The 19065-nt window shown below is 53.6% G+C and overlaps 6 protein-coding genes across 6 annotated transcripts; 3 read left to right on the top strand and 3 right to left on the bottom strand.

Annotated features, from left to right (window-relative positions):
• Positions 1-7796: 7796 nt before the first annotated feature.
• Positions 7797-9835, bottom strand: CLAFUR5_04940 (Extracellular exo-inulinase; the record flags this gene model as incomplete). The annotated part of the gene is made up of 4 exons (XM_047904088.1): positions 7797-9197; positions 9218-9298; positions 9346-9431; positions 9481-9835. The coding sequence occupies 4 exons, from the start codon at positions 9833-9835 to the stop codon at positions 7797-7799; spliced, it is 1923 nt and encodes a 640-aa protein (XP_047760904.1).
• A 755-nt stretch (positions 9836-10590) lies between these two features.
• Positions 10591-12036, top strand: CLAFUR5_04939 (CAAX prenyl protease 1; the record flags this gene model as incomplete). The annotated part of the gene is made up of 2 exons (XM_047904087.1): positions 10591-11814; positions 11872-12036. 2 exons carry the CDS (start codon positions 10591-10593, stop codon positions 12034-12036), a joined length of 1389 nt encoding a protein of 462 aa, XP_047760992.1.
• A 106-nt stretch (positions 12037-12142) lies between these two features.
• On the bottom strand, positions 12143-13535 carry CLAFUR5_04938 (uncharacterized protein; the record flags this gene model as incomplete). The annotated part of the gene is made up of 3 exons (XM_047904086.1): positions 12143-12540; positions 12608-12643; positions 12707-13535. The coding sequence occupies 3 exons, from the start codon at positions 13533-13535 to the stop codon at positions 12143-12145; spliced, it is 1263 nt and encodes a 420-aa protein (XP_047760991.1).
• Positions 13536-13791: 256 nt separating this feature from the next.
• Positions 13792-14232, top strand: CLAFUR5_04937 (uncharacterized protein; the record flags this gene model as incomplete). Its single annotated transcript, XM_047904085.1, has 2 exons — positions 13792-13901; positions 13956-14232. The coding sequence occupies 2 exons, from the start codon at positions 13792-13794 to the stop codon at positions 14230-14232; spliced, it is 387 nt and encodes a 128-aa protein (XP_047760996.1).
• Positions 14233-14460: 228 nt separating this feature from the next.
• Positions 14461-15192, top strand: CLAFUR5_04936 (uncharacterized protein; the record flags this gene model as incomplete). The annotated part of the gene is made up of 1 exon (XM_047904084.1): positions 14461-15192. One exon carries the CDS (start codon positions 14461-14463, stop codon positions 15190-15192), a length of 732 nt encoding a protein of 243 aa, XP_047761342.1.
• A 1994-nt stretch (positions 15193-17186) lies between these two features.
• On the bottom strand, positions 17187-18758 carry CLAFUR5_04935 (uncharacterized protein; the record flags this gene model as incomplete). The annotated part of the gene is made up of 4 exons (XM_047904083.1): positions 17187-17957; positions 18374-18558; positions 18656-18683; positions 18735-18758. The coding sequence occupies 4 exons, from the start codon at positions 18756-18758 to the stop codon at positions 17187-17189; spliced, it is 1008 nt and encodes a 335-aa protein (XP_047761343.1).
• Between the last annotated feature and the right edge of the window lie 307 nt (positions 18759-19065).

The raw sequence follows: 19065 nt of genomic DNA, 5'->3' as shown, positions 1-19065 counted from the left end.
CTAAGGGCGGTATTCTAAGGCAGCCTGTCGCTTTTAGACCGCACACCGTACAAACTAGGCTAGCGGCGATCGTCTTCAGCTGCTATAGCGGCCGCTCTAGATCTACGCGATGCGTGCAAAGCTACCGTTCTAAGGGCGATGCCGAGCGTCCGCTAGGAACCTTTGCTAAGTACTAGCAACTCAGCCTACCGAGCAGCAAGCTAGAGAAATGCGACTAGGAGGATCCTAAGCCTGATGCTATAGGCGACTTCACCTTCATCGAGCGCGGCGGCTACACTAATTGTTTCTGGACTGGCAAGCACTCTACCTACGACCGTGGCCGGTCTCGTACTAAGTTTAGCCACACTGAGCGGTCTTCCCGGTCAAAGGACTCTAAGCGCCTAGTCACCCCTAGTGAGGTGGCTGACTTCTCCAATCTTCCCTAGGCCTACGATGTCACTTAGGTCACGGAGTCTAGTCAGTTCTAGAACACTAAGTTTGAGCATCGCAATCTGGCTCAGATTGACGCCCCGACCCTGGCTATATATTGTCTAGTCTTCTAGGTCAGTCGCAAGCCTCATACTGCCCGCGACGCCGCTGGCCGCCTGAAGGCCGCGTTAAAGGCTAACTTGGCTCACGTCCGCGCCTTCATTCGCGAGAACGCCGAGACTGATGCGAATAGACCTAGCTAGGAGGAGAACACCTCAGATGAGGAGGACGACGGCTTGTTCGTGTCACTAACTAAGCCTAGCAAGTCTGCTAGTGTACCTAAGGTGCCTAGGAAGCCTCCTAGTAAGAAGCCCGTGTCTTCAGCTAGCAAGAAGCCCGCGGCCTTAGCTAAGAAGAAGTCGGCTCCTAGGACTCGGCGTGGCCCTCGGCAGATGTCGCCGCGCTACACCCTAGACCGTGACGAGCCGTAGGAGGGTCTGAGCGATACCTCCGACTACGTTAGGCAGCTCCGCGAGATTCCGGTATAGACGCCTCTCCTAGAAGACTCTAAGGGTGAGGGCGAGGCGGTCGTGACCTCGCCTACGGTCTACGGTCGTATAGCTAGTCCTCCCGTTCTTCTAGTGGCTGAGCGGTTTAGGCGGTCAATCGCGACTAGACGTACTTTACGATTCGGCTCGATCACCGAGAGGCCGAGAGGGGCCATAGTTCCATCTAGCTCCTCAGCTCGTTCGCCTACACCGATGATGGAGGATGATGATAGAGAGGATGATGATAGAGAGGATCTAGAGGTGGTGCCTAGCAATTTCCGGTTCCTAGGTTAGAAGTGAGGCTCTAAGAGCCTAGATGATAATAAGCCCGAGGCTGCTTTGTGATTTGGTGCTACGTTCTTGTTTCATGCGAGCGATAGGTGGCCGAGTGGCCTGACTTAAGAGTACTATAGACTGACAACCCTGATTAATGATTCTCACGACCTGACTCCCTTAGCGCCGCTTCGGCAACCAGGCTTGCTCCTATAGTTTCTTCTTCGTTATCCGCTGCCTCAGTCCCTTTAGGCGAGCGGTCTTAGCTACTACCTCGGCTTCTTGAAGCAGCTGCTACGATAGGTCAGCTTGTCTAACCTCCGGGTCTGCTAAGTCCGGTATGTCTATATCTAAAAGGCTATTAGCCGCTTCAGGTCCGGCCATAACTTCGTCCGCCACGCTTGATCTAAGCAATGTTCCCTAAGGTGGGGCTGACTCTTTTTCGTCGGCCTAGGGATAGAGCGTCGAGCTGAACACTTTAATCTCCCTGACCGGCATCTCCTACGGGACCTTAGCGGGTTCAGCTAGGGCAGGGATGGCTTCCTAAGGACTTTCTTGTTATAGAGGCTGACGATCTTCCTAAGTGTCCTTCTCGAGTAGCAGGGAATGTACCTGATCTTGCTCCTCGCCTGCTCTTCTTAACTCAATCTGATAAGATCGCCTTCGAGACCTAAGTACTTTAGCTGAAGTCTTTTGCTCGCTTCTTTCCCTCTAAGCATTCTTCGCGACTCTTAGGTCTCGCTGAACTTGCTCTAGCAAGTCAGCTTCTCTTCTTTGACCTTCCTCCCCTACTAAGAACCCTCGCGCTCCTACGTGAGGCTGGCCACGTTCTTTCGTAGTCTAGAGTTTAACTTGTTTCTTTAACCACTCAGCCTCCGGTATAGTTGAAAGGTCCTTTAGATCAAGACTCGTGTCTTGACTAGTGCCTAGAACTTCCTTAAGTTCTGGCTTATCTTCTGAAACACCGGACCTATCTAGAAGTCTCCTAGCTAGATGCCGATGCTAGAATTTAGCTGGATCCTTACACACGGCTGACATAAGCCTGTTCCTATGGACGAGATGCCTTAGAATCCTACCCGTGGGGGTCTGAAGTGCATACGTCCCTAGGAAGCTCGCTTTACGGATCTTGTAGGGTCTAAAGTACTTAGGTTCTAGCTTACGCGGATCTAGGTTCATCAGCAAGACCTATTCTCCGACTTTACGTCTTGGCTGTACCTCCGGCGGAAGCAACTTCAGACTTATTAGGTTCCTAGTCTGAGCTCGAGAAAGTAGTCTTTCATTTGCGAGTTGACGCGTATAGCGGACGCGGACGATACGCTTCCTATAGTCGTTAACTGAGACATTCTTAGCTCGTAGCTCGTTCTCGTCTTCCAGGATTCGTAGGTGTTGGCCATACATAAGGTAGAAGGGGCTAAGGTGGGTTGTTGCATGCTAGCGGCATCTGGTATAGTAGACCGCTTTAGGCAGGAAGGTATCCTACAGCCTGACATCGTTGCCGATATATAGCTTCGTCAGTATCGATCCTAGCACACCGTTTAGGTTTTCTACCTTCCTATTCGTTATAGGATAATATAGGGATGCTAGACGATGATCAGCCTTGAACTGCTTCATTAGGTGGCTCATAACCCTGCTTAGGAAGTTCTTGCCATTGTCTAAGAGGAGCTCGCGGGGTGGCCCGTAGTCCTAATAGATTCTCTCGTATAGGAATACTGTAGTCGCTTCAGCATCCGCACGCGGAACGGCCTAAGCGACTAGCCAACCCGTAGCGCAATCTATCGCCGTGATGATGTACTCGTTCCCTAGCAGACTCTTCGGCAAAGGCCCTACGACATCAATCGCCCATCTCTCGAAGGGCCTGAGCTTGTCGTCAACCTAGTAAAACCGCGGCTCGCGTGTTTTAGGCTTGTTAGGCTTCTTTTTCTGCGTCAGCTGGCATCTAGGGTAGGATTCGATGAACTTTCGCACGTCCTTTCTCATACTAGGCCACTAGGCTCTTGTCTCGAGCTGACCTATTAGCCCGGGCGCCGTAAAGTGTCCGTATCGCTAGTGTACGTAGTTCACTAGATCAAGACGCTAGGTTAGTGCGAGGAAAGGCGCTGTTCCCTTGTCGTCTAGAAGAATGAAGCCTAATCTAGGTTCCTTAGACTCGTCGATCGGTAGGAGCAGCTCGAATTCCTCTTCTCGTGCCTTAATCAAGCTCTCGAGGTGGGGACCGCAAGTTAGCATCTGTCCCGTCAACTTGAACTGCCTCATCAGTTTAGGGAACAAGTCGGTCTCGTCAGCTTTGAATCTCATAGCTACGAGTTGCTCAACCGGCTAAGCCAGGTTAGCAGGTCCTTCTCCGATAAAGTCAGGCCGACGGGAGAGCGCATGGGGAACGATCGCCTCTTCCCCCTTACGATACCTGATGTCCAAGTTGTATTGCTGAAACTCTTTAGCCTATCGTGCGATCCTCTTGCTCTGGCCCTTAGTGCTGTTAAGGTACCTAAGCGACTAGTGATCGGTCAGGATCGTGACCGTATAGCCATTTTCTACGTAGTTGTCCCAGGTTCGGAGGGCTTCCTTAATTGCTAGGCCCTCCTTTTCGTGAACTAGGTAATTCAGCTCGGCTCCCTAAAGCTTCCTTCTAGAGAAGGCCACAGGGTGTAGCTAGTTGTCAGCTCCTATTTGATAGAGAGCAGCGCCTACAGCCTATTCAGATGCATCAGTCTCAATCGTGAAGGGCTTCTTAGGGTCAGGCGGGATCAGCATAGGCCCTGAGGTCAGCGCGAGCTTTAGGCTCTTAAAAGCGTATACGTACTAGGCGTTCCATCGTACTGGGCGACGCTTTTTCCGCCTAAGGGACTCGTCGCTTTCCTTAAGAAGATCTAAGAGGGGTGCTACGAGTTTCGCGAAGCCCTTAATAAAGCGGCGGTAGTAGCCTACGAGGCCAAGGAACTGCCTGATCTGCTATGCATTAGTAGGCGTAGGCCAACTGTTGATCGCGTCGATCTTGTCTCGTAGTGGCCTGATCGAATTCTTCTCGATCTAATGCCCGCAGAAGGTGACTGACTTGACTCCAATGTCGTACTTCTTAGGGGAGTAGAACAGTTCAGCTTTCTTTAGGCGGTCGAAGACCTCCTTCAGGTCTTTTTCGTGCTGTTCCTTAGAGTCTAAGAAGACTAGGATGTCCTCGAGGTACACGACGACCTTCTTCCAAAGCAGATCTCTTAGGATCTCGTTCATTATAGACTAAAACGAGGCTGGGGCGTTTGTTAGCCCAAAGGGCATGACGAGGAACTCGTACTTCCTATCCCTAGTGTTGAACGCAGTCTTGTACGTGTCGGCTAAGTCGATTAGCAGCTGCTAGTACCCTAAGACCAGGTCTAGTTTGCTGAAGTATTCAGCCTTCGCGACCGTATCTAGGCACTCCTAGATGCGTAGGAGGGGGAAGCCGTTTTTAGTGGTTGCGGCGTTTAGGGCGCGATAGTCGATACACATACGCTACTAGCCGTCTGGCTTGGGGACAAAGAGGACTAGGGATCCCTAGGGTGAGGACGAGACCTTGATCAGTCCGCGATCAAGGAGCATCTGGATCTAGCGAGCCTGTTCTCGAAGCTGACCCGGGTTCAGACGGTATACGGGCTGGTTAATGGGTCGAGCGTCACTAGTAGGGATAGTGTGGTCGAAAGCTCTCTTCCGTAGGAGTCTGGCCGGGAGCTAAGCTCTCTAGATCTCTAGGAAGAGATCAACCAACGTCTGGAAGACCTAGTCACCTACCTGCGGTAGCTAAGACTCGTCGTCTAGGTCCCCTACTATAGCTATGAGGCGTTCGTATGCCTCATCTAAGCCGTGCTCCTCGAAGTCGATGTTAACTAGGGCATCGTCGGGGAGTCGCCTAAGCGAGCAGAAGAGCTAGGGTCCTTCGTGTCGTATAGCGAAGTCTGCTAAACATATAGAGTTGAACATTTCTAGCTCGCCTTCGTCGTCCTTCAGGTCGAACACCTTAGAGTGCGACCTGATCGTGTGGTACCGGCCACGCCGGTCCCGTAGTCTGGTAGAGCCAGACTGCTAGTTTACGTCAGGGTTGACTTCCTAGAACCACTTGAGGCCCAGGATAAGGTTAAATCCTTCTATGTCGATGACTCTAGCGGGGACTGTGTCCTACTAGGTGCCAATCTGATATAGCAGAAGGATACCCTAAGTAGAAATGATCTCCTCACCGTTCGAGAGGACGATCCTTGCTGGCGGCAAGTCCCTGAAAAGCGATCGGGGGAGTTGCTTCGATTTTCGGGCTGAGAGGTACACTTTGGAGGCTGCGTAGTCCAGGGTAACCTTGGCCCGAACCTGACTAGGTCCTAAGCGGGCATCGACAGTGAAGAGCCCTCCGCCCATCGCTGTCAGCCTCTCTATCGTGTGGTCGACCTCCTCTTCAGTCTCCGACTCGGGTTCTTTAGATAAAGACAATGCTCCATCCTCTTCTACTTATGTCTGCTGAGCCTCACCCTTAGCAGCTGGGGTCGTCCCATCCTAGTAGGATTCTCCAGGTGGGGGTGCAGAGGCGTCTGATGATCCTGAGTACGTCTGCCTCGATTGAGACGTCTCAGGCTCTATTTTTTGGCTTAGAGCAGTCGCGCGCGAAGTGGCCTGTCTTGCCACAGTTGTAGCATTCGTCTGAGCGCCCGGAGGGGCCTCTACGATTGCCTCGCCCGCGTCCACGTCCGCCGCGGCCTCTGCCGCGCGCCGAGCCACCTGAGTCGCTCCGGAGAGCTGCAAAGGCTTCAGTGTCCCCGTCTGCGAACTTCTCGACGGCTGACATCATTGCGGCCAGCTTCTGGTCTCTTCCGCGGCTAAGATAGAGTCGCTGGTCGGCTGCAATAGCCTGCTAGAAGTAGACGCGGATATTCGTGTTAGTCGCTCGGAAGTTACGATTGTCTAGTTCAGCTAGCACATCGGGCTTTAGGCCGGCTGAAAACTTGCGCAGGTAGGTGAAGTCATCTAGTAGGGGAGTCATACGGCTCCTGGTCAGCCTGAGCGACCTGATGAAGGTCCTGACACTCCTAGTTTGACGGGTAGTCTCCTACTTACGCTAGATCTGCTCCTAATAGTCCAGGTCGACTATGAAGTCAGAGATCTGCGTGATCATGTCGTCGAAATCGCCGTGCCTGAGATGAGGGGGTTTCAGGCGCGTTTCTTCGATGGCTTCAAACCATAACTGGTTGAAGTCGCCACCGACGAAGCTGCTGACGAGCTCTAGTTTCTCCAGGTCGGAAAGGCGTCGTTTGACAATCCATTTCTTATTCAGGCTAATCCAGGCTCTAACAGACGATATCCAGTTAAGGCACTCGTCGTTCTGAGCGTTAGACTTCAGAACAGGGGGATCCCCTATCCTAGGCGCCTTGCCTCTGCCAGCTGGCTCGTCATGCAGGCCGAAGTCATCTTCGTCTAGGTAGTCCGCCCCATCCATCTCCGCGTCGCCATCGCGGTCAGGGCGGCGGTGCGACCGAGTAGCTAGGGGTACAGCCTGAGTGGCCCTAAAGGTGTCGTTCAGGCCAGTAGGCTAAGCCGCGTGGTTGTCGCCTAGGGCGCGACCACAGGCTAGGCCCTCTCCGACTGGATGAGTGGCGAAACCTTGCTGATCCGGCAGGTGATAACCGCCTTGATTAGGGTGTTGGTTGGTGTCCTCTATGCTGAAGGTTTGAGTGGCCCGCCCCGTTCGTAGGAGCTGAGATAAGGTTGGTGAGGTTACCTCGCTCAGCTTTAGCACCAAGGTCCGACTGAGGCGTAAGTTGGAGACTTACAGCTCAGGAGATTCACTTATAGGCTGATTCAACCTGATAGAAAGGCTGAAAGGAAGGGAAGCTACCAGATGTGAGAACCTTGGCGAGTGTGAATCTGAGATACAGGAAAGCTACCTAAGAGAAATCTAAATACAAAGCTGAGCGCCAAGCCGGCGGTGTGTTCGGATAAGAACGTCACACTGTCCACCAAAAGAGCATTTGAGCTGTCGCTCGCGCTTCCTGTATTGACTCTACCCACCGACCAGCATCTCAGGCTGAACATCACAACCTCGGCCTCGGCAGATTGTTACCCGTTATCATTGCAAAGCATAGAAGGCATCGGTGCAGCAAGCGCCGTCCTCCAGGTAGTACAGACCAGTGCTGTACTGTCATCATCCTTGCTCCGGCTCTGTCTGGACTACAACGCCGCCGGATGTGAGATTGAGGCCGTTGCACAGTACATCAAGCTAAACGTGATTCTGCTCAAGCGTGTTCACGAGGACATCACTTCAGACTCTAGGTTATACACAGCCGATGCTCTTGTTGACTTTATGCTAACACTGACGGAGTGCGAGAAAGATGTGGCCGCTCCGAGTGTTTACGTTGGCGGTATAATAGCTCTTTGGGAATTGCAGACGGCCAAGGCCACTTTTCCCTCCTCGACCTCGTCAAAAGCCATTATCACGTGTGTCGTTGATACTGCCGTGCCACACCGGGAATTGCGAGTGCGATTATACCAACTGAGAGGCTGATGGCGGCTCACGATTCGTGAGGTTTCAATCGGTACCCTACAGATTCCTTGCGCTGTCTAAAGTAACTTCATACTCCCCAGTGTCTCCGTAACATTCCCCACAACAGTCCCATTAGCATTCGCCTGCTCCGCCCATGTATCCCTCAATGCCCACACACTCGCCGCACTCGTCGCACTCTCCGGTACATTCCCAAACCGAATCGCCACCGTGTCCAACGCCGCAGTCGGGAAAAAGCTAAACGTCCCCGCAACCTGTCCACCATTCAAGTACACCTCCAAAATACTCCGATCCACAACGACACCCAAGTTGAAGCTCGAGTTCGAAGCGGCGAGGCCAGATTCCGGCACCATGGCGGGCGTGAAGAGTCCTTCCTCGGAGAACTTGTCGTTGAAGTAAGGGTTGTCGAAACCGCGGATGTTGCTGTGGTCTACCCAGATTCCTGGACCGCCGGCTGCGTTGATGCCGCCGCGGATGTATTCGCCTGAGATGGAGGAAGAGATGGTGAAGTTTGCAACGCCGCGGAGGGTAGAAACTGTGAGGCCTGTGAGGTTGGCTTCGAAGTAGATTGCCCCGGATTCGACATTGGCGAAGTCAGCAAGGACGGTGCCATTGCCAAGGTTGCTCTCGTAGGCGAGTTCCTGGTCAAGGATGGCGCTGATGTTGTGAACTTCGGATATGAGGTCGTAGCCTCGTGCGGAAATATTGGCGAGGTGGTGGGAACGTGGGAGAGTCAGGGCGCTGCGGTATTGACCGTTCTCGAGGAGACCGGTGGGGACGATCTGAGTGTATTGCCAGTTTGAGGCCCAGCCGAGGGCGACTTGAGACTCGTTTCGGGGGATGCCGTTGAAGAACTGGGCGGCGTAGTTGTCCTTACCGAAATCTGTGAGACGGGTGCCGGAGTCGTACGGAGTGAAATGGGTGCCGTTGAAATCTCCTGCGAAGTATTGCGTTACGCTGCCGCCACGCGGACCTCCTGGGTTCAGGGACAGAATCAGGACCCAGACTGGCTCGTCTTGACCTTCCATGGGCATCTGGAGCATGTTCGGGCATTCGTACTGCACACCAAGGTATCCGTGCTTCGTGAAGTTCGAGGCGTGTGTCCACTCTTTCAGGTTGCTCGAGGTGTATACGCCGATTGTGAACTCTGCGGCAAAGGCAATAGTCATCACCCATTGCTCGTGCGCTGCGTCCCAGACGACGTATGGGTCTCTGAACTGTGTCGAATTCAAATCAAAGACTGGGTTGCCTTCGTAGGCTTCGAAGGTGTAGCCATCGTCTCTGCTGTATGCGATCGCCTGGTACTGCACTCCTTGTACGCCGCCCGGGTATTCTGCGAGTGTATAGATTGCCACCACACCATTGTCTTGGTCGGGGAAGAAGCCAGATGTGTTGTTCGTGTCGACTACCGCAGATCCACTGAAGACATTCTGCTGCGTGTCAGAAGGCATAACCCGTTGCTATGCACTGCTTGGCTTACCGTGTAGTTGTTTGGTGGGAAGAATGGAATCTTCTGATTCTCCCAAGTGTACAGATCCCTAGAAGTGGCGTGCCCCCAGTGCTGTGGCCTCGTCAGTGCCATTCCAGGGTCTCCCCAACCGCACATACCTGGTTGCCAGCGACGGGAGTCACTGGGTTGTATTGATAGTACAAATGCCAGGTACCGTCTGCTCCTCTGTGCATGCCATTGGGGTCTGTTGAAGTTAGTAACAACCCATTGGTCCTGAACCTGACAAGTCTCACCATTCATGAAGTTGATCGGCGGAGAATAATGAACTCTCGGTCTCAGGTAGCTGGTGTAGTTCCCTGGTGCTGGAGTTCCTACCGGTACGCCTGGGCGGTAGTAAGTGGAGGTCGGGTTGGCAGTGACCTCCGCCGCAACATGGCCAGCAAGCAACGCCCCCGCTGGGAGGATGTTCTTGAGCTGCATCTTGGAAATGGACAGCAACGAAATCACAACCTCCGCTCTCACCTTCCGCGATCGCGGCCTGCGCTCTCTACTTGTTCTTCGCGCCAATGCCCTTGGCCGCCTTACTAGATCGTTAGATCTACCCCTCTCAGTCCAAGGCGCATCCGTGTCCTGCAGGCACACGACCATCGTGCGTGTAAGATCGCCTCGTGGCTGCACTTGCCGGGCCGACTTCTTCCTGATCGGAAATGTTCACGATGACTGACATCATGCTGCCGAGCACAGCTCACTTGGAAACGAGCCGCTCTCCTCCCTCTTGCGGTATAGATCGAGCTTCCGGGAGGCGTTCTTGAAGCTACGGCTGCGACGCTGCAGAGCGGGCGAAGCGGGGTCTCCCTTTGAGGCTTCTAGCGGAGAAGAGGAACAGGTTCGAGGCGTTGTCGGCAGGGCACAATGTGCGGTCCTTCTGCGGCGTCCAAGGTATACGAGACATCATCCCAAGAGCCCACGAGGCTCGGCATGGCAAAGTAACTGCTTTGAGGTACTCGTGGCTGAAGTTTGTTTGTTGTCTTGTGGAGGAACATCGGGTGGACTTGTCCGTGGTCTTGTTCATTACGAGAACCAAGCGGAGTCGTCGGTGGGGTATGCCATAGGTCATTTGTCGGTAGTATAGATGGCGATGATGCTGCGATGAACGATGGAGGTGATGTTGTTGGAATGAACAAGAAACAGAAGTCCAAGGAGAACGACCGATGATTCAGACCATCTCATTCGCCTCATTCAGATGTAGCGCAGATTGGTCTGACCACCAACAGCCTTGTCTCGCGTGGGGTCATGCAGGGAGCAAACACATGCAACGTAGCTCCATCCACGAAACTGTACAGTAAGATCTCATCTCTCCCTCCGTCACCACGTTCCTTACCACCCCCTCCACCGCCACCACCATGGACTTCCTCCGCCGCCTAGCGGCACCACTGGACAACTCCGCCATTCCCTGGAAACCCATCCTCGTCACCTTCGCCCTCGGCGAGTTCGCCCTCGAAGCATGGCTCCTCTCCCGCCAATACCGCGTCCTGCAACGAAAGACAATTCCCCCTCAGCTGAAGGAAGAGGTAGATCAGAAGACATTCGACAAGTCACAAGCATACGGTCGCAGTAAGGCCAAGTTCACAATCGCATCGGGACTCTTCGGACAGCTTAAGAACTACATCACAATCCAACACGACTGGCTTCCATACCTCTGGTCCCTCGCTGGCGGCTTCACGCTGAAGTACCTCCCCTCCCGCTTCCAGGGAGAGATCACGCAGTCTCTGGTCTTCATCTTCACCATGTCTCTCGCCGAAACTCTCATCAACCTCCCATTCGGCTTGTACTACCACTTCGTGCTCGAGGAGAAATACGGCTTCAATAAACAAACTCTCTCCCTCTTCTTCACCGACAAGATCAAGGGCCTCGCTCTTTCCCTTGCGTTCGGTGTCCCCATCGGCTCCGCTTTCCTCAAGATCATCCAGAAAACTGGCGACAACTTCTTCTTCTACATCTGGCTCTTCATGCTTGTGGTACAACTGGGTGCTGTCGTCCTCTACCCAACCTTGATTGTCCCACTCTTCAACAAACTCACACCGCTCGAACCAGGAGATCTCAAGACGAGGGTGGAGGCATTGGCGGGCAAACTTTCCTTCCCACTGCAGGAGCTGCAGGTCATTGATGGGAGTAAGAGGAGCGCGCATAGTAATGCATACTTCACCGGTCTCCCCTTCTTGCCGAAGAAGATTGTCATCTACGATACCCTCCTGAACAAAGCTTCCGCGCAAGAAGTCGAGGCAGTGCTTGCACACGAGCTGGGACACTGGAAGATGGGACACACCTCGAAGCTCTTGGGTATTAGCAGTTTCCATTTGCTTTACGTGTTTGCGCTTTTCGGTGTATTCATCAACAACGCTAGTTTGTACAGGGCGTTTGGCTTCGTGGCGGAGAGACCTATCATTATCGGATTCATCCTCTTCAACGATGTGTTGAGCCCGACGGATAGCTTGGTGAAGCTGGGGATGAACATTATGACGAGGAAGTTTGAGTTTGAGGCGGATGCGTTCGGGAAGAAGTTGGGATATGCAAAGGATTTGGCGAGCTCGCTCATCAAACTACAGATCCAGAATCTCAGCAGCATGGTAAGTCGCTGATCCACTGGGGCCATTGTGCGGTGCAGGATGCTAATGTTGGCGCAGGACGCTGACTCATACTACTCATCGTACCACTACTCACACCCGATCTTGACGGAGCGATTGAAAGCTGTGGGCTGGACGAGCGAGAAGAAGGTGAGTGACGGGAAGATTGATATCTCGGGGCAGAAGACGTTCACAGTGAATGGGACGCCGGAGAAGGAATTGTAGACATTATGTAGTGTATCGTAGCGAAAAAGCGCGTTGTGCATTACCACGACTCCAATGTTCTGCTGCCGGCTGTGCGACGTGCGCTGGTGTGCGCGAAGCTCCTCGATCACTCTTTGGATGCACCAGGCTCGAGCCAGCGGTAGTATCGATGCTTCACAGTACTCTCGGTCCTCCCAAGCCGCGCCGCGATCTTCCTGAAGTCCATGCCGTTCCCGCGCATCTCCACAATCGTATCGTCCTCCGCCTTGCTGAAGTAGTACCGCTTGGTCTGGGGATCCGCGGACTTGTTGATAGTGATCTTACCTCTCGAGAGGTGGTGGTGGAAGCGATTCTCCACGGACAGAGTGTTTCTGTCAAGCTGTGCAGCAATGAGCTTGAACTTCACTCCATTGGCGTGCAGTCGGATGATGGTCGCATCTTCCTCCTCAGTGAACGGATGTATTTGTTTTCGCCAAGTTGGTGCGCCCGGTGCCAGAGGCTCACCAGCTGGACCGAGGGACGATGCTATGGACACGTTAATAATAATGTTCTGAGGTGGCGCATCAAGCATTGCAACATCTCCATTACTTACATTGCTTCTTTGCCGCAGAGGCTGCGTCGGCTTGTGCTTGACGCGCAGATGTCAGAGAGCTGAATGTAGGCTTGGCACTAGACACAACCGGTTGCTAACCTGCAGTGTTGGCACCAGCTGCCGACTCCTCAGCTCGTCTTGCCTTCTTAGCAGCCTTACGCGCCGCCTTCTTCTCTGCCGACAGTGCTTTCTTCGGCACTATCACGCCTCCTTGCTGATCGTGCTGTACGACTGGTGCAGGGACACCACCCTGCTTGGTGACCGGTGCGCCGCGGTCGCCCATCTCACCCTCCAGCATATCCTGGTCTTGCGCGAACTCTTGCTGTGTCTGCCAGGTTTCCGAATGTGCTGTCATGGAGTCTGCGTATGGTGTATTGGCTCCAGTGCCGGGCGCTTTCGAGTCGGCGTCGCTTGTCTCAGCCGCGCGCTTTCGCTTCTTGCTACTCTCGCTGCCAGCTGATGTAGAAGCACCACCCTCACGTTCTTCCCTTTCACGCTTGGCACGCTCCTTCTTCTCACGCTTCTTCCGTGTCTTCTCGTTTTCGTTCTTGTGTTGTGTCTCGTCAATTGCCGCGTCCACGCGTGTGTCGTCTCCAGCATTCGTCTCTTCGATTTCAGCGGCGTATGGATCTTGTTCCTTCAGAACTTCTTCGCCGAGTTGAGCTGCAAGGTCATCGCGCGACTCGACTGCTAGTGACTCGCCGCGAAGACCTGCTTCTATGCGCCTGAGGTGATGTATGGCCCATCCACCATTCGGACCGCTTTTGGGACCGAAGCGAATGCCTGTAGGGTCAAGCCATGCGTCTGGGTGAAGGTGGGCGCATTTTCGCGATTTTTCGAGGTATGCTGCTAGCGATTTGGCGGCATCGGCGGGTTGCAGATATGTGGTCTTGTGGTGCACAAGTGGTGGGAATGGTTTGTTGGACATATTGGCTCTCGACAGTAACGCAATATGCTATGCGACCGACACACGACGGCGTGTTTTCAGATCGAAGAACAGAGTCGAGTGAGGTGGAAGATTGTTGAAGCGCATGGCCAAATTCGACGCTCGACTTCAGGTCTGAGGTGCGGACCAATCGGCCGAGATGCGGCAGATCATTCCGCATCGCCACCGAACAAGCCGAAGCACATTGAACGTCAACTAGCATCTCGACACATCATCGTCCGTCTGACCCATTGAAGCGATGCTGTGCCTCAGATGTCTTAGGGCTCCTCTAGAGCGCGTCTCACAATCAACATTGCAGGCCGTGCTCTCGATCAGAGCCAGTAGCGCATCACAATCCGCTCAAAAGAGGTATGGCACTTTCGATACCCTCCGTGCCCTTCTACAGTACTGACTGAGGTCCAGATCGTTTGGCGTACTCTCATCTCTCCCTTCACGACCGACGATATTCCCCGCGCGACCATCGCTACCAGCGAGCGAAGTCCAAGCCACAACGCTTCAGCCTACGTCACAACCTGGACTTTCAGCACTGCAAGTGCGAGGAGCGAAGCGAGACACATTCAAACCGTCGCATGTAGTACGGAAACGAAGACACGGCTTCTTGTCGAGGTTACGGACGAGGACTGGAAGGATGATCTTGAAGCGGAGGAGGATGAAGGGAAGGAACACTTTGAGTCATTAGACGTGGTGATGTCAAGGGGTGGTACAGAGGCAATGTAGCAGCTGCACAGGATCATGTGTTGGCGCATCGCAATCGTGTAAGGATCGCGCGAGGGCAGGCGCATGTGAGGTACCGATCCCGCGGGGACAGCCTAACAGGCACCCGCGTTTTTCTGTTTCATAAGGTACCTTCCAAGTGAAGTTGCAGCCCAACTCAGCACTTGACTTCAACATAGCGCAACCAGCCAACATGGAGGGTCTCTCCGCGGCACTGACGGCTACTCAGCTGACCACCTCACCACCTGATCCACCAGACTCCGCCTGCCGTCGAGTCTTCGCCATAGCAGAGCTCGCCGAACAGATCCTCCTCAACCTCCCAGCACGCGACCTGCTCACCAAAGCACAGCGAGTCTCTCACCACTGGCGCACCAACATACAAGCCTCATCTCCGATCCAGCAAGCACTCTTTCTCAAGCCAATCAACTGCACACCACTCGCTTTCCGCATCACAGGCACCAAGAAGCTGCTGGCGCGCTACAACCCCAATGGAGTCTGGACAGCTTCTCCACACCATCAAGATCTTGTCGCACCATACGGCAATCCATTCGTCGACGCAAAAACCAGCAATGGAGAAGCGATGATGCGGCCAGAAGCATCGTGGCGCCGAATGCTGGTTACGCAGCCCCCGATCGCAAGTTGTAACGTGCAAGCAGTGGAGGGCACCGGTTTGATACGAACACCACAGGGTACTATTGGGCAAGTAGTGGAGGGCGCTGGTATGGTACGCACACAGCATGACGCGTTTGGGGAGAGTAATGGCGTTCGATTGAGGCAGCTCGCAAACGAACACGATCTTCTTGATGGAAACTGGTGCTGGAAGAACGTGGAGGGCTGGTTCTACTGGAAGAACTGTCGGTGGGATATGGTCTCCGCTAGGGGGTTTCTGAGGAGGGTGAATAGTGGCATGAAGCATGGCGTGTGAGTGGAGGTGGACATTGAGCAGCTCAGGGCGGTGTAAGAAGATGGAGAGGTGCTGTCACATGCCTAGCAGAGGCAGGTACGTTTGCAAGGATATCGAAAAGGTCCGCAGGGCTTTGAGCGTAGGCGCGAGCATCACGCGGTCCATTTTGCTTAACCTGGAAGTTGATCACAATTTTGACTGCCTGCATTTTCCAATCCCACACACACACACTTACATCCACCTGGCTTGCAGCGCGTCGCCGGCTACGCACTGTGTCACCAGCCCTTGTACAAAATCCGTCCATCACATGCGGCGCGCGTCACGCCTAAGATTGCCTTGACACAAGCTCCGCACGCCACATGTAGAAGCACACTTGAGCACCAATTCTACTCTCAGACCTGCTTCAACTTCATCCCACAACTCGACAACTCCTACATAGACACAGGTTCGGCGAAGGCCGCCCCCCTGAGCACGGCATATGGGCTATCACCGAGATAGAAGAAAACATCTTCCTCGTACTACCAGCGCGCGAGATGCTGATCAACGTGCAGCGTGTGTGTCATCAATGGCAAGCTGTAGTCGACGGGTCAACACCAATACAGCAAGCCATGTTCTTCAAGCCCGTGAACGGTACAGCGCTCGCACACCCAATGAGAACTCGTCGTAATCTGACGAGAGACAAAAACGACCCATGGCGCCTAACGAAAGCGAACCCTCGACTGCCTTGGATGGCATGTCATCTTCTCCTACTGTTGACGAGCTGAGGGCCCCTTTGGACCCTGAAATTTGCGCGTCGAATCTCGTTAACCTTCAACGGTTGATTGCGTGGCGGGGGTGCATAGGGGTACTGCTGAGATATATATAGTCAGGAGGCGACCTTGGTAGGAAGGCAGGATTTACGAACAAATATCTCCACAAGGTGAAAACACGGGAATCTGAGAATTTCAGATTTATTATCTTTCAGGATCTCAGCATATATTTCACGGCCCGCGGACCGGCAAATACATACACCCACGCGCAAGCCATTCCAAGGTCACCAGGCGCGCCCTTGCTTACCAGGGTGGTTGGTCGTCCATACTACCACTACTAGATCGAATCCCTGGCGAAGAGCATCCGCCCCTGAACGATGCAGCTCTGGCATACCCTCAGGCATCTTGGCGGCGACAGCTCGTGTCTCAGTCCGCGATGCAGAGTTTCAATATAGGGGGGAGAACAGGGCTCGAAGTCTTGGACGTGATCGAAGGTGGTACTGGTGGTGTCAAGCTTGGCCAAGTCTGGGAGAGATGTGGTCCGAAGCTTTTGACGTGGGAGCGGCGTATCGAACCTCATGCTTGGGAGCCATGTCAATGGGAGAAGATCTCGGCTAGAGACTTTTTGAGGTGCATGAAGTGGTCTTGCAAGCACTGTCTGAGGGAGGCGGATAAACGGGAAGTGGTGAATGCGAGGCGGAGAGCGAGGAGGAAGGAGAAAGCTTTGGAGCGGCGTACCTCGTAGATTAACTGCTCGGTAGAGCTTCATCAGGGAGCTCGGTAATAGCTGATCTAGGCTGTCGAGTTTTGCTCGACCGTGAAGGGCGTCTAAGAGATGTCAGCCGCTCGCTGATGGTGCCACATTGCGGACGCGGCAGCTGGAAAGCTTCGGCGATATGAAAGTCAGTCTGCATGCGAATAGTATTAATTGAATGATAGATCCCCATAGGATTCGATCCACGAGAATAGTATTGAGCTGGTGGCGTTCAGAATTTCTTGGCACCCACATACGCACTCCCCGACCGACGGCACTTCGAGCAGCAGTAAGACCGAAAGTGTAAGACTGTCATGAGTTGATCCGACCACTTATATCACCTTCCGAGCGCAATACATAGCAAGACAATCTTCTCCCTGCCCGTCGCCGAAATATTTCCATCAAGTTGCTTTTCCGTCTCCAGCACTCGGTGCGCCTCTTCAAGGCGTTGCCATGATAATGCGCCGCCACTTGTCATACTGTGATGAATGACTCGCAAGTACCCCCTTCCACTATGCATGGCAAGCGTATGGCCAGACATTGATCTCACCAACATCCGAAGCAACACCCGCCGTCGATGGGCACTTCATGAACTTCGACTCCGAACGCCCACTCAGCACCGTGATCAGACTCAGACCTTGCTTCACCTCTTCCAACATCTCACCCAATGTTGTATTCCTAGGCCAAAAGCTTGAGACCACTTTCTTGTCCGCCCATACTCTCAGCTCCACCCACTTCTCGCCATCTTTTCCCTCCAGCTGAGGAACCGTTCCTTTGGCCCACTCCCTCGTGGCGATCAATTTGCTGTCGTTCTCTCCTTCTTCGCCACCGATTCTCATGTTCTTCCACAATCCCTCCAACTTCTCCTCCTCGAGGAGCGCAAATCCATTCGCCGCCGTCATGTTCTTCTCAGGGAGCCCGACGTCCAAGGCATAGACCTTGCTGCTCTTGTAGACATTAAGTATGACCGGCAGCTTGACTCGAGTCAATGTTCTCTTTCCCTGCTTATGACTCTGGAATCCAAGATGCCGCCACACAGTATCCGCTTTTCTGTCCTCACTCGGCTCGAGACACATCTTACGTTGGAGTTTCCTGCTCCCCGCGATAGTGCCCTGGAAGGGTTTGTCAACGCGCTGAAGGGCGAAGAGCTGAAGGGCGGGCGTGACCGAGTCGAGGAGGATCATCTCGAGGATCTCGGGGATCGCGAAGACTTCTGAGGGTAAGCTGGAGTCGGATGTTTGGGTGGTAGTAGTAGATTGTGTTGGTCGAGACATTGTGATGTGCTGGCGTTGTGTCAGCGTGGTGGGACAGAGTTGAAGGATTCTGGTATGACGTGTCGGCAATGATGTGGCTTGGTTGGTGAGTTAGAGCTTAGTTGAGGATCAGAGAAGAGGGAAGAAGACAAAGTGGAATTGGAATTGTACTTTTGCTGCAGCTAGTAGGTCTGTGCGGCATGCGTCACATGCCGAACAAATGCCGTACTTATTGTTTGTATTGTGGTGAATAGGCGCGGGCAATGAAGCTGCAGGTGGCTGTCGATCACATTGATCACCTTACGCGGCATCATCTCGAGGAACTCCTGCCTTATGCCCTCCAGGCTGTCGATCATCTCACCAAGAGTGTGGGGCCACTGCCAGTGGCGCCAATGGTAACAGTCACCCAGGTAAATGATCGAGACTGGTGGATGGACGTTTCTTACTCTGTCCATAGAGTGGTCGACGATAATGCGTGCCCATGAGCCAGGTTGACCCTGCTTGGATAATTCGAAGATCTTCTCGATTGGCGTTGTTCGCGCCCTCCGCAGCCTTCGTCTCATTCCCACTTCTATTGTGAGTCCCGGATTCCCCTCCCGGCCCTCAATGTAGAAGATCTGCGTCAAGCGGTCTGGTAAGAAGCGCCAGTGTTTTGATTCTCGAAATCCGCCACAACCTCTCGTAGTTCTACCCTCGTTGAGCATATCGCAGACGTCCTTCAGACTCACGGTGCTCGAATGCTTGAGGAGCTGCGGTCTGAGGTGCGGTTGTCAGCATGTGGTTAGTGACGACGTGGGAGCCACAGACCTTGTCTCTGGTTGAGACCAGCATGGTGACAGTATGTTTCTGCTAATGGGGTTTGAAGCAGTTTCGTGATGTATCTCAGAGGAGTGTGCCTAAGCTTGAAGAGCTTGAGTCAATGAGGGGCGCCATGAGCAAAGGGGGTTGACAGGGGTGTCCGCCAGGCCTCATCGCGTTTGCACGAAAGGCCCTTCGCCGTGCATGATGATGCGAGGTAACTCGCTGTATTGTAAGATCGCTCGAGACAAGAGCCTGGTTTGGAGCAGCATGATTGTGTATTGAGCAGTGTCGTTGTGAGATAGACTCGACCATAGTCGCCGTCCATCTGGCAATCACC

This window comes from Fulvia fulva, chromosome 4 (genome assembly GCF_020509005.1).
Source record: "Fulvia fulva chromosome 4, complete sequence".
Lineage (NCBI taxonomy): Eukaryota > Fungi > Ascomycota > Dothideomycetes > Mycosphaerellales > Mycosphaerellaceae > Fulvia > Fulvia fulva.
The sequence above is the reverse complement of the archived record's forward strand: the minus strand, read 5'-3'. Positions and strand labels throughout refer to the sequence as shown.